Genomic DNA, 14,760 nt, shown 5'->3' on the forward strand with positions numbered 1-14,760 from the left:
ATGTTATCATTGTGGCTGGAGACCCTGCCTCACTATCAGGAAGACCTGAGTTCCAGTGTCACATCTGACACTTACTGTGACCCTGGATCAATTATTTAATCTCTTAATGCCCCAAGTGACTCTGTATGATATCAAATGGCAAGTAAGAGTTTCCCTCACCAGCAGGTCCTTATACCAATGAAATAACAGTCCCCAATAAAGAAAATATATTCCAGGCTTTGTAATAAGTTATGGACATACAAAACTTTGAAATGATATAGTCCCTGCCCTTAGGGAACTTATGTCTCCTAAAAGTATATAACACAAATAACTTAAGAGCAAGAAAATATTAATTAATAACTGGGAGAATCAGGAAAGACTTCATGGGGTAAGTGGCCCCTGAGCTGAGCCTAGAAGGAGGATAAGGACTGGGGAGAGGGTTGGTTGAGGAGTAAGTTCATTCCTCACATGGGGATAGCAGAATTGAAAGCACAGAATGTCGAATTCAGAAAATAGCAAATAGGTCAGTTTGGCAGAAACATAGAATCCATGAAGGGGAGTCATATGGAATTAGTCCAGAAAGATAGGTCAGAGCCAGATTGTGGAGGGCTTTAAATGCCAGGCTGAAGAGTTGGCAGTTTGTCCTAGAGGTATCAGGGAGCAAAGGAAGAGTTTTAAGCAGGGAATGTCATGGTCTGATTTGTGCATGAGGAAGATTATTTTAGCAACTATGTGGAAGACAGCTTGGAGAGGGGGGAGAGATTGGAAATATGAACAGTTAGGAGGTTATTGTGATAGTTCAGGCAAGAAATAAAAGGGACCTGAATTAGGTTGTAGTGTGAAAGGAGGCTGATTAAGTATGAAGGAGAGAAAAAGCCAAGGATAATTCCATGGTTGCAAATCTGAGCGACTGGGAGGATAGCCGATTTGTTGTTCAGTCATTCCATTTGTTCAGTATCCAACTCTTGATAACTTCATTTGCAGTTTTCTTGGCAGAGTGGTTCACTATTTCCCTCTCCAGATCATTTTACAGATGAGAAAACTGAGGCAACAAGATTAATTGGTTTATCCAAGGTCACACAGCAAGTGTCTGATTTGAACTCGGTTCTTCCTGATTTCAGACCCAGTGCTCTCTATCACCTAGCTCTCCTAGGATAGTGGTATCGTATCCTTGAAGTAACAGAGATATTGGGAGGAATTTAAAGGGTGAATAATAAGCTCCATTTTGGATATGATGAGTTAGAGATTCTAGGACTTTTCTCATCAGACTACAACAGGTCCAGAGTCGGTGAAGATGCAGAAGTAAGCCTACATTTATTGTTGAGAACTTATTTTCTTGGACCCTGAAATCATAAGATAGGGAAGCACTATAAGAAAGTTGAAATGAATCCACTATTTATTCCTCAGAGCTCACCGCCTCACACAATTCTGTATTACCTCATTACATTGCAAGTAACCTAATTCTTCCCACTGGTTCTTCCTTGATTAAGGTTTACTGAATTTATCTGGAACGAGGTCAGTTGAGGTGTTTGTCCCCTTTATTCCTCCCCTAGGAGTGGAGCTTGTGGCAGAACTCCCTTGGGAAGGAGTAAGATGCTGTCCTTTATCTTTCTAAGCTCTGATATTTCTTTTATGTCCACTTCTCCTATTGATTCAGAATAAAATTCACATGGCAAGCATAGGGAGGGTGGAGGACCACAGTTTAAAGAGGGAGGCAGGTCAGCTGTTAAGGATACTGAGGCAGGGATGACCACAGCAGCTATAGAATGTAAGCTTGTCAAAGGACAGGAAAAGTTTGGTTTTTCTTTTTGTATCTCCAGAGGTTGGTCTTTCTTCTCTTTCTTAGCACTAAGGATGCTAAAAAAGACAAAAACAATAGTCTCTTATTTCAAGGATCCTACCATCTAATGAGTGAAGCAACATGTGAAATAACTATGTTTAAATAGGCTCTACAGGATAAACTGAACACAATCCACAAAGGGGTATCCCAGGAATGGGAAACAACCAGGGAAAATGCCCAAAATTGGGAGATGAAGTGTCTTGTATGAGGAATGGCAAAGAGGCCAGTGTCACTGCATCACAGAGCATATGGAAGCATCTAAGAACACTGGAAAGATGGAAATTGGGATGGGATGTGGAAAGGCTCTGAATGCCATATAATGCCATTTTGTATTTGTCCTTATGAGAGAAATGATTTATTGGATCTCTGTTTTATTCCATCAGTATTAATTAGTTCAGTGAGATTCCATAAAAGTAAAGATTGATAGCAATTATCAATGGTATACTTATCTACTAATATACATTTAGTCAGTTTTATCAAGTAATATTAATATAAGAATAACATAGTAATGTATATTTTACAGATACCATATGGGTATAATTAGATAAGATAGATTCTTATAGTAGCCTCAGAGTTTAAAAACTTATAAATTCACTGTTCACTATTTATTTACCAGTTATAATGTTCATTTGCATAACCACAAGAATGCTGATGACCAAACCCAGAGTGGGTGATATGGAAAGTTCCCCAGTTATGTTTTGTATTTCTGGACCACCCTCTTGCTCAGCAGGAGGAGGGGCCCATCTTATGACCATTTAATCATAATGTTCTTGCCCTTGCTTTCCCCATCCAGTGACTACTAAGGCTAATGCATTATTTCTGGCCTTCCACGAGGTTCAAATGCAAGGTTTACCAACCAATGAGCTTTTTTATTTTGCCTTTTCTGAGTGTCTGGGTATCAAGCCTCATGAAAATAAGGTCCGGGGAAAGGAAACATCTCAGATGATGAGAAAGATCTGAGATCCCATTCATTGAAGGGGTTCAATCCCTTTAATACATGATTAATGGCTCAGAGCTCTCCCTCAGTGGTTTTACTTGTAAATTCGATAATTTTGTACCCCACACCTGGAAGTGATAGGGAGCCACTGAAGTTTATTGAGTGAGAGAGTGACAAAGTTAGGTCTCTGCTTTAGGAAGATCACTTCTACAATGGAATATAGTAGGGAAGGACTTGAATGAGGGAGACCAACTATCAAGTCATGGCTATAGTCCAGGTGGGAGGTGATGAGGGCTTGAACCAGAATGGTGGCAGTGTCAGGGGAGAGAAGTAGGAATATAAGAAGGAAATTATAAAAGTAAGATCAACAGGATTTGGCAACAGAGTGAATATAGGAGGTACAAAGGTACCTCCTTCAGGCTTTAGGGACTGGGAGGATGGAGGTATCCTTGACTAATGGGGACATTTTGAAGAAGATAAGGTCATGAGTTCAATTTTGGACATGCTAAACTTAAGCTGTATATGGGACATCCCATCTGATAAATCCAATAGGTAGTGGAGATGAGAAACTGTAGATTAGTAGAGAGGTTAGAGCTGGATAAGTAGACATGAAAATCATTAGCATAGAGATGATAATTGGGAACCTATGAAAGCTAATGACATTACCAAAATAATAATAAAATAAAGGGTTTAGGACAGAACATTATGGGATATACAACATTGGCAATTGTGATTTGGATGAAACTCCAACAAAGGAGAGACTAAGAAAGAATGGTTAATTAGATATGAAAAAACCAGGATACACTAATGTAAAACCTGAAGAGAAGAGAGAATCTAGGAGAAGATGGTAGTCTATGGTGTCGAAGACTGCTGAGAGGTTAAGAAACATAATGTTGAGAAAATATTATAAGACTTGGCAATCGAAAAATCATTGATAACATTGAAGAAAATAGTTTTGGTTGAAAAATAAAATTAAAGGGGCAGCTAGGAGGCACAGTGAATAGAGCACTAGCCCTGAAGTCAGGAGGATCTGAGTTCAAATTTAACCTCAGACACTTAACACTTCCTAGCTGTGTGACCCTGAGCATGTCACTTAATCCCAATTGCCTCAGGAAAAAACAAAACAAAACAAAACAAAAACCAAAAAAAAAAAAAACCCCAAGAAATTAGAAGACTTATTGTAGAGATTTTAAGAAGAGAGTAAGAGAAAAAGAAGTGGAAGCATTCACTGCAGGTGTTCTACTCAAGGCATTTAGCAAAAAAAGGAGAAATTTGGGACAATAACTAGTAGAAATATATGGATCAAATGAGGGTTGTTTTTTTTTTTTTGGAGGATGAAGGAGACATAGGAATGTTTGTAGGCAGTAGGGAAGCAAACAATAAATAGAAGAGATTGAAGATAAATGGGAGGGGGGGATGATGAAGAGGCAAACTCCTGGAATGGACAGAATTCAGTGGGATCTTTTGTAAATGTAGGGGGATTGCTCTGGGCAAGAAGAGACCACCTCTTCATGTGAGACATGGGTGAATGGGAAGATACTAACAGAAGGCATCTGAGTAATGTGAGATGAGGAGGAGGAGAAAAGAAGGAGCTCTTGGCAAATAGTCTTTTTTTTTTTTTTTTTCAGTGAAATATGAGGCAGGGTTCTCAGCCAAGACTCTCACACCCTGAGACTTTTGTATTCTACAGTTCTCACCCCCCAGCTACAGTTTTCTGCCTGTTTTTCATTGGGAAGGTCACAATAACAGAAAATTCAAGTTACTGTTAGTAAAGAAGGGAAAGGGTGAAAGTATGCTAATAAAGAACAGAAGCAGAAGAATCTTAAGTTCTGCATCATAGTTCTGTGAGGGGGTTGCAAATAAGACTAATACCTTGGATGGGGAGGCTTGCTGAGCCCTTTTAAGGGCTATTCTTCAACCTTTGGTGCCTTTCTGTCACTCAATTCTCACCTGTGGCTCCAAAAATCTGTATGTAGTCACTACACCTCAGTGAACTGTCTTGGAAGATGAGTTAAACCAGGTTAAAGCTAACCAACAAACCTAAAACCCATACATGAGTTAAAGGATGTCTACCTCAAGCATGTGAAAACTTCTTCTAGTGAAATGGGTGGATGAGAACAATTTGTTCCAATGCCTAGTAAGACAGCTGAAGTGGGCGGTGCGGTATGCTTAGAGCTTGGTCAGACCTTGAAGACATTAAGGTCATCCACTGTATCCCAGCCATCACCAGTCATCCTGACTTTTCTTTTGCCATTGACTTAAGTGATTTTGGAAGAAAGAATGACACTGATGATTTTTTGGTACAATTCTGTCTCACTTAAATCCAATTCATGCATAAATCAATCACTCATTATGTGATGTCATTGGTCTTCTTCAAAAATAAAGGACAAATAACACACTAATAATGGTTTTATTGGCCCAATTGCTTGGAAATTGTTTTTCCTCTCAACAATTACTCACAGAAAAGAACCAGAGATCTGTAGAAGAACAAGAGAAGTCTCAAGGTAGAGCTTTGATAGGCAGAAGATAAATATCAAAGGAGAAGGATCAATTAAATAGGAAAACAGAGAAACAGCAGTGTCCTAGAAATCAAGGTGGGTCAGCTAGGTGGCACAGTGGACAAAAGCATTGGACCTGGAGTCAAGAACACTCCTCTTCCTGAGTTCAAATCTGGCCTCAGATACTTTCTACCTTGGATGACCCTGATCAAGTCACTTAACCCTGTTTGCCTCAATTCTTCATTTGTAAAATGAGTTGGAGAAGGAAGCGGCAAACCACTCTAAAGCCTTTGTTGAGAAAACCCAAATGGGGTCACAAAGAGTTGGATATGATTGAAGCAACAAAAAGTCAAAGGAAGAAAAAATTTACAAAAGTGGATGTATTTGTCTGTATAAAATGTCCCAAAAATGTCAAGTAGGATAAAAACTGAAAAAGAGACATTGGTGTGAATAAATATCAGTGATAGCTTCAGAGAGAACAGCTTCAGTCCAGTAATAAAGTCAGAAGTCAAAGTACAAAAATTTGAGAAACTCTTGAATGGGATGTGGTGGGAAAATAGAGGGTAACTAGTTAAAATAACCTTTTCTGGTTTTACTGTAACAGGAAAAAGATGATTCAGGATGATAACGTATCTATGAGCCTCAGTTTGTTTTGCTATCTGCAAATTTGGAGTAAAATTATTTGTTGTAAGTTCCTTGTGAGCCTGTAAGTATTATACAAGTATAATTTATAATCCTTATTCCCATTTTAGAGATGACGACACTGAAGCACAAAGTGTTAAATGACAAAATTGCACTTAGATCAGGTCTTCTGCATCCTTGTTCATGAGTTCTGATCCATCTTGTTATCTCTCTGTGGCCTCATAAACTATGTAGTAGAAATCTAATAGGATAAGATTTGTAAATAATGTGTCTTTATATGCCCTGTGGGTCAAATCAGGAACTTTATGATTCTGTGTGTTCTCCACTGTAAGCCTTCTGCAATGAGATCCTTATGGAAGGTTCTCCTGTGCTTGTTGGTTGTGAAGCAGAAGTTCTGGCTTCAGATAGGGAGCAGAGACAGACTTTGTGTTATTCAAGACTCAATCTACTTAAGGAGAGGCTCACCACTAGAATGTAAACTATGGTGACCCAACAAAGAGATAAAAAATTCAGAGGGGGATGTATGATGCTGTGCCAGGCTCAAAATACATAAATATGATGACAATCATAACAATGATTCATGTTTCTACAGGATTTTGAGTTTTACAAGGCATTTATGTGCATTATTTCATTTGGGTCTCTTAACAAGCTGGAAAAGAAAATGAAAATCACAGAAATTAAGTGTTTTGCTTATGGTCACACAGCTTATAAGTGTAACAACCTTGGTATTCCTTCTTATAAGTCCAGCGTCCTACTTAATATGTTTTAGTGTCTCTCAGGAAAAAGTGGTTGTCAGTCAAACACCAGTCTCTTATGATGTACTAGACATTGTGTTAAGCCCTGGCAAAACAAATGCAAAGAAGAAAGATGGTTATCTGCCCTCATGGAGCTTACAATCTAACTCTTGAAAGCAAAGTACAAAAGAAAGCTGAAAAGGGGCAGGGATGAGAGTAGAAAGGTACGTGACTCAGAGAGGGGAAAAAAGGCAGAGGAATCCCAAAGTAATACAGCCAGTTGAGTGATAGATATTTGAGTTTAGCTGAATTTCCTCCTTAAATGGAGGCTTTAGTGTTCCTGACTCCACTTTGCAATCAGAGGAGGAAAGGAAAGTGATTAGGTGGAGTTCCGAGGTTGATGAGATCTTGTAGGATGGTGAGCTTTTTCCAATAATGAGTTTCTTGGAGCAGAGTGAGGTCCAAGAAATTGCCAAGTGGTATGGTTAGATGAGAAATTATTTCCTTTCTTCCTTCGTTCTTCCCAGCCCACCCCCAGTAGTTATTATTCTTTCTTTGTTTTTTTGAAGAAAACTAGTGACATCATATAATGGACAATATTTTGGCTCATGCATATATTGAAATGAGGCAGAGCTGTGCAAAGTCATCAGGGTTATAGGAATCCAATGGCAAGATAAAAATGTGATGGTCCCCAGCAGTTGTGCAAGGAGAGGGTAAAGGGACTCATTTACTTCATGTTAATTTGCTATGTCATTTTCTCTGCAGGTGTAACCTACCCCCAATCTCAGAGAAGTACACAGGGGACGTTGGGGCAAAGACCGATGTTGTTACTGTGAACCCCAGCATCATAACAGAGAGGTTAGTCTGAGCCTTGTCATGAGTTTAGATTTATAAGGGACCTTAGAAGTTATCCAGTCAGATACCAACATTCTCCTTCCCAACCCTCACCTAGAGGAGGTAAGTGACTTACCTAAGCCCACACAGGTAAGTGTCAGAGGTGGGTATTCTCTCTATTGAGAATAATGGAGACCTATGTATAATGTTACAATTGAGCATAATATTACACTTATGATCCTTTTCATTCAAGACTTTTTAAATGTCTTAAAGGAGTCATATCTATTATTAGATATGAAAACTTTAAAAAATATTTTTATTTTCCCCCAGTTACATTTAAAATAATTTTTAAACATTTGTTTTTAAAATGTTGAGTTCCAGATCCTCTCCCTTATCCCTACTCCGAGCTCCTATTAAGAAAAGACATGTAAAGTTATGCAAAACATATCCATAAAAGTCATGTTGTGAAACAAAATCTAGATCTCCCCCCCCAAAAAAAATACCCTTAAGAAAAATACAGAGAAAGAGACAAAGAGAGACAGAGAGAAGGAAAGAAAATGCTTCAATCTGTATTCAGACACAATCAGTTCTTTCTCTGAGTATGGATAGGATTTTTTCGTTATAAGTCCTTCAGAATAGTCGTGGATCATTGTATTGCTGAGAATAATGAAGGTCATTCACAGCTGATCATCCCAGAACATTGCTATGACTTTGTACACAGTACATTTTACTTTTCTTGGATTCGAGGAGGACTTTTCAGGGTTTTCTGAGTGTATCCTGCTCATCATTTCCCAAAGAACAATAATATTATGAAAATTTTAATTAGCACATAGCACTTGCTTCTGTATCCCAGAACCATAATATTTCAAACTGGGAAGGGACCCTAAAGATCTAGTCCAATCGCCTCATTTTAAAAAAGCAACTAAAATAGAGAAGAAGTGCCTGACCCTAGATCTAATAGATCCAGTACTAAAATAGTAAAAAACGGATAGGGGCAGCTAGATGTTGTAGTGATTAGAGCACCAGCCCTGGAGTCAGTCTGGCCTCAGACACTTAACACTTCCTAGCTGTTTGACCCTGGGCAAAACACTTAACCCCAATTACTTTATACAAAGAAAAAAAAAGGATAAAAAAGGGAGACCTGCTCCCAAAAGTATATAGTAACATTTTAGGAGATAAGAGGAAAATTCTGTCTGCTTTATGACTTTGCTAGGATCTTACTACCTTGAGATCCCTGAGTTGGTAATTTTCTTACTCTCTTGACCTCCTCAGCCTCTCTTCTTTCTTTTTCTTCCTCTTTCTTATCTTTATTCTTCCCTTTTCTGTTACTTCTCTCCTTTTCTCCCAAGCCTCAAGTCATGAATGGGTTATTAAGCACTGAGTAAAAAGTTGGGGGGAAATGGTCTTGAATAGGCCTGGAAGTTCAGAGTTGATTGTTTAGGATATGAGTCACAGGATCTTAGGATTGGAAGCACTCATTTTAGAGATCATCTTATCCAGTCCACACCTGAATAAAAATTCCCTTTATGAGTTATGTTAATTTGCTATGTCATTTTCTCATTTGCTTGAAGACTTTTAGTGAGGAGAATCCCTCCACTTTTTGAGGCAGCCCATTCCACTTCAGGGTAGTTTTCATTGTTAGGACATACTCCCACTTATAAAGGTGAAATTTGCCTTTGGGACCTAACAGAATAAGCTAATTGGTCTTCCATATGATAACCAGTCACTAGAATTATTAAGAACCTACTAGGTATCAAGACAGGTAGGTGACTAGATAGATAGAATCCTGGCCCTGGAAAATAGGAAGATTCATTATCCTGAGTTCAAATCCAGTTTCAGACACTTAATGGCTGTGGGACTCTAACCGAATCATTTAACCCTATTTGCCTCAGTTTGCTCATATGTAAAATGACCTGGAGAAGGAAATGGCAAACTATCTTTGCCAAAAAAAAAAAAATCCCCAAAACAAACACATGGGATGATGAAGAGTGAGACATGACTGAAAAATAAAAAAAAAAAAAGCAAAAAATCAAGGTTTCAGGCAACATACTGAGCACTGACTTTTAAATATTTGAATAAACTCTCATGTCCCCAGCTATGCCCCTTTTACTCTTGGCTAGACATCCCAATTTCCTTTGATCTATCTTTGTATGATAGGATCCCCGGTCCTTTTACCATCTTGTGTATCTTCTGAAGGTTTTATTCTTAAAAATGGTGCCCCAAACTGAACATAATACCCCAGATATGCTTTTACCAGGGCAAAGTGTGAGGGGCTATCACCTCCCTTATTCTGAACACTTCCTCTATTAATGTCTTCTCATTTTGTTTTGCTTGCCATGGCAAGCATGCCATTTCCTTCTTCAAGTCATTTTACAGATGAGAAAACTGAGGTAAACAGGGCTAAGTGACTTGTCCAAAGTCACACAGCTAGTAAATGTCAGAAATTGCATTTGAACTCAGTCAATGCTTACTGACTAGGCCCATCACATCACTTTTTTCATCTTTTTGCTGGTTGCTAAAGATAGGGACAGCATAAAGTTAATAGGAATAGTTAACACAGTGGATAAACAAAGTAAGGATCCAAAAAACCTAGCTCACTGGACAGAATATAAATAGATGAAATTTAATACTATCAAATGTGAAGCTTTATATTTAAGTTTTAAAAAGCACATATATAGACAAGAGAGGGAAAGGCTAAACCACAGTTCATGTGAAATCAAGTTTTCAATAAATTGTAAACTCAAGTTGAGTAAATATGGTATTGAGTAAATTGACTACCTTTGCCTAGAAACTCCCCAAAAGGGATTATAAAGAATTAGATATGACTGAGAAAGGACTAAATCACAACAATCTTTGGCCTGCATATCAGATGTGCCTTCATCCAAATCATTGACCGTCCCTAAACATTGTGCCTACTAGGGCTGGGCACCATACTAAATGCTGGGCATAAAAAAGGGAGGCAAAAAATGTTCTCTGCCCTCAAGGAGTTCACACTCTCATGACAAAATTATTTATACCATCACAAGGCCAAGGACAGATCTCTAAGGCACTTTACTAGAGACCTCCCTCCAAGTTGACATTAAAAATGTATAGCAAATTATTGATATTCAAGATTATTAGGAAGCTAAGATGAGAGAGTCCTAAAAGAACTACATCTTCTACAGCTGAAAGAGCTGACAGGTATGATTCTGTGTCATCATAGTGATCTTTGTGTGATCAAGGGGAACAGGGTAAATGTTATTTAAATGTTCAAACTAGAGAAGAGAACAGTCTTCCTACTGCAAATCAGTAAACTTAACTAATCAAACATTTACTGATAATAAGTCTTAATTTTGAGACCCTCATGTTCAGTCACATGACCCCATATGGGGTTATGAACCACAATTTAAGAAGCTGGGCTCTAGATAACTCTCTGAAAGGGTGTCAATCTGTTTTGGTGGAGTGAATTTCCTCATATGGGAGTTCTTTAAGGAAAATTACAGGTTTGGTTCCTCTTTCTACTAGACTGGTAAATACAGAGAATATTATGGCTACAGTATACCTAGATTTTAGAATTCTGTCATGCTTCCATTGTGGAAAAATATAAAATACGATACAGGAAGCTACATGTTGCATTGGGTAGAATGCCAGGCCCAGAGTCTGAAAGAGTCATTTTCCTGAATTCAAATCTAGTCTCAGATACTTCCTAGCTGTGTGACCCTGGGCAAGTCACTTAACCCTGTTTGTTTCAGTTTCCTCATCTGTATAATGAGCTGAAGAAGAAAATGGCAGACCACTACAACATTTTTGGCCAAGAAAATCCCAAAATAGGGTCATGAAGAGTCAGATATGACTGGAAAATGATTGAACAAAAACAAGATACAACAACATTTATTAAGCACCAACCATATTCCAGGCACTGGGCTAAGTTTTAGAGATAACAAATAAGAAAAAGAGAGATAATCCTTGCCTTTCTGTAGTCTACAATCTGACAAAACACAAAAGAAAATTTAAAATGGAGGGAGGAAAAAGCATCCAACAAAGGCATAATGATGATGGAGTTGAATTTATGGGGTGCAAATGGTGAGAAAAGAAGAGTTGACTGGGCTTCTGAACCCTCTTTAAATGTAGACTTTGGGAGAAATTTTTTTACTCAGTTTTCCAATCCAAGGGGCAAAAGCAACTGAAGTGTGAATACTAAAGTTGATATAATCTCCTAGGTGATGAGTTTTTTCTGGGGGGAGAGTATACAGATAGTAGAGTTGAACCCATGATTTACAACAAGTGGAAAATGAAGAGAAAACTGAGAAATAAACAATTAGTGGAGTTAGAGAATTGTTGATAGGCAAGTCCTAAAGAGTAGTCATTAATAGTTCAATTATTTTTTGGAAGGAGATCTCTAGACATCAGTTCTGCACTATTTAACATTTTCATAAATGACTTAGGTGACATATGCTTATCAACTTTGCAAAATAGACACATCAAGAAGGGATGATGAATACCTTGGAAGATCTTGATGAGCTATAGCACCTGAAAACAAACTTAAGGACAAAATTGGAACTTCTGACTCTTAAGTCCATCCCCAATCTCCCAAATGACTTGCTCCTCTGCATTCTTAGAGCACTTACTGTTGACTCCATTCACATGGCCGATTGCACAGTCTTATGTTAGTTATCTTTTTTTTTCTTATATTAGTTATCTTTTTTAAAAGTAGACCTGTGATTTCATTGGTATGGAAATTCCTGGTTCCATTACCAGGGAGATTGTATCAGCTTTAGAACTCACGCCTCAGTTGCCTTTGTTCCTCGGATTGGAAATTGGAGTAAAAAACTTCTCCCAAAGCCTACATTTAAAGAGGATTCAGGGGCAGCTAAATGATAATGGGTAGAGCACCAGCCCTTAAGTCAGAAGGACCTGAGTTCAAATCCAGTTCTTGGACACCTAACACTTCCTAGCTGTGTGACCCTGGGCAAGTTACTTAACCCCAATTGCTTAAGCAAAAAATCAAAAAAAAATAAAGAAGATTCAGAAGCCAGTCGAACTCTTCTTTTCTCACCTTCTTCCAGTACTGGAAAGCACCTGTTCTGCAAGTTAGAGTGTTCGAGAGTTAACTAAAAATAGAAAGTGACTTGTGGGTCGCAAACAGCCAATTTGTCTCAGAGGCAGGCTTTAAAGACCTTAAAATAGGTCTCTCACTCGCAGGTCAGCTCTCTACCCTTCTACAACATTAACTATCTGTGTGAAGAAGAGAAAATAATACCATATACTAGAGGGCAGCAGACTTGACTTTGATACCCAAAGCTATGGAGACCTGATTTCTAATCTTTTGTAAAGGAAGAATAAAGAGATAATGTCACAAATTAAGAATTCACATTTGCATAGAAGCCTAAGATTTTCAAAGTGCTTTCCTTACAGTGACCTTGCAAGATGTTCTCCCTTCTAGTAAGTGGAAGAGCAAGGATTTGTACCTAACTTTTCCAGTTTCCGAAAAAAACAATTTCTTTTCTATTTCATTTTCAGTAAGATCCTGATAAGATCTTACCGATCCAAAACCAAATCTAGGAAGATGGCGTTTAATTAGGATAGTTGAAAAGTCTAACGTTTCTTCAACTGTTTTCCATTTTGCTGCGTCTCTCTGCTTTCGCCCAGGTTCCACAAGTTGGAGAAGTGGAGGCGACCTTTCTACCAGGTGTTGCAGGTCTATGAGAATGCTTCGGTACTCCTTCCGGCCTTCTACAACACCCGAAACACTGACGTCTCCATCCGCGTCAAGTATGTGCTGGATGATTTTGAGTCCCCGCAAGCGGTGTATTATTTTCACCCTCAGTACCTGATCAACGTGTCCCGCTACTGGCTCAACCTCGGGGTGCGCGCCAAGCGCATCAGTACGGGGCTGATCCTGGTGACTGCGGCCCTGGAGCTCTGTGAGGAGGTCCACTTGTTCGGCTTCTGGGCCTTTCCCATGAATCCCTCGGGGCTCTTCATCACTCACCACTACTATGACAACGTCAAGCCTCGCCCTGGTTTCCACGCCATGCCCTCCGAGATCTTTAACTTTCTCCACCTGCACAGCCGGGGCATCCTCCGAGTCCACACGGGCACCTGCAATTGCTGCTGATGAGGCAGGCGGCCGGCTGGCCTGTCTTTCCAGCCCTCTCTTCTCTTCCTTCCTTCCTTCCAGCATCAGGGGACAACAGGGAAACATAGGAAGAGACTGGGAGAAGTGGGCCAAGCCCAGCATTTATGCAATAGTTTTTGAAGAATGGGGCCATATTGCCAGGGCTTCATACCCCTTGCACTTTGGAGTGGGTGAGGAAGAAAATGGGAAAATGGGGTAAAGTTACCCCTATTGCTAAGTATTAGTCCTCCTTATCCTCCACTCACCCATGTGCCCAGTGAGTAAACCCCCAATTTGGGGGAGGAGGGGGAAGAAAATCTTCCGTCTTGTCCATTGACTGAGCAAGGAGTGGGGCCCTGGAAATATAAGTGAATAAGCACATCGCTGCTAAATTTTAGCACCTGAGTGAGCACAAGCTGTCATGGCTTTTTTCACAGCTTCAGAAAATCACTAAAAGGAAGCAGTGGAGGATTCAAGCAGGTGTTGGATTTCTTTCAATGGTTTGCTTTCCTGAATTTTATGATGGGTTTTTAGTGATTCTTTGATATTGATCATAGAGCCATAGAATATCATAGCTCAGTTGGACTTTGGAGATCATCCTGTTCAACTGTCCCAGAAATAAGTCCTAGAGAAGGTGACCTTGTTCAAGGTCATCCAACCAGACCAACTTCACTCTTTTGCCATAGTAGGATCTGGTTCAAGGCTTATCCGATAGGCTCTTTGACTAAATGGTTATTTTTGTTTATTTGTTTTTGTTTTTCTAGAACTAAACAAAACTTTATGTTCTTCTCAGTGCCTACAGGCTTAACTTAGGGTTTGAAATCTAAGAAAGGAAATAAGCCAGATCAGCCAACTATACTAAGATTTCCAAGGCTAGTGTTACAAACTCATTAAAATCATAGCCGCTCATTTTCTCATCTGCCTTCTTGTTCTCAGCTCCATTTCAACCGGGGGATACATATTAGATATATTTAGATGCCTTGGAGGGCCAACTAACAGCTCTAAAGTGAACAATTTAATGCCTCCAGACAGTAAAAAGACTGACCCAAAATGGGTTGTCTTGAAGGGAGGAGTTAGTCCTATCTGTCAGACACCAGCATTATTAACACTTCTTTTGGGTCTTGCTAAAGGACAAGGAAGAAATCCTAGAGATTCATTTCCACCCCCGTCTCCTCCCCCCTTCAGATTGATGATCTTCA

The 14,760-nt window shown here is 39.2% G+C and overlaps 1 protein-coding gene across 5 annotated transcripts in view; it reads left to right on the forward strand.

Annotated features, from left to right (window-relative positions):
- Positions 1 to 14,470, forward strand: part of ST8SIA5 (ST8 alpha-N-acetyl-neuraminide alpha-2,8-sialyltransferase 5) — a 110,042-nt gene extending 95,572 nt beyond the window's left edge. For all 5 annotated transcript variants that reach the window (XM_031945989.1, XM_031945990.1, XM_003759526.3 and 2 more), the window contains 2 exons: positions 7,396 to 7,488; positions 13,093 to 14,470. In XM_031945989.1, the coding sequence (XP_031801849.1) occupies positions 7,396 to 7,488; positions 13,093 to 13,561 (562 nt within the window). In that variant the 3' untranslated portion in view covers positions 13,562 to 14,470. The remainder of the gene's footprint in view (positions 1 to 7,395; positions 7,489 to 13,092) is intronic.
- Positions 14,471 to 14,760: the final 290 nt, after the last annotated feature.

Source organism: Sarcophilus harrisii, chromosome 1 (genome assembly GCF_902635505.1).
Source record: "Sarcophilus harrisii chromosome 1, mSarHar1.11, whole genome shotgun sequence".
NCBI classification, from domain to species: domain Eukaryota; kingdom Metazoa; phylum Chordata; class Mammalia; order Dasyuromorphia; family Dasyuridae; genus Sarcophilus; species Sarcophilus harrisii.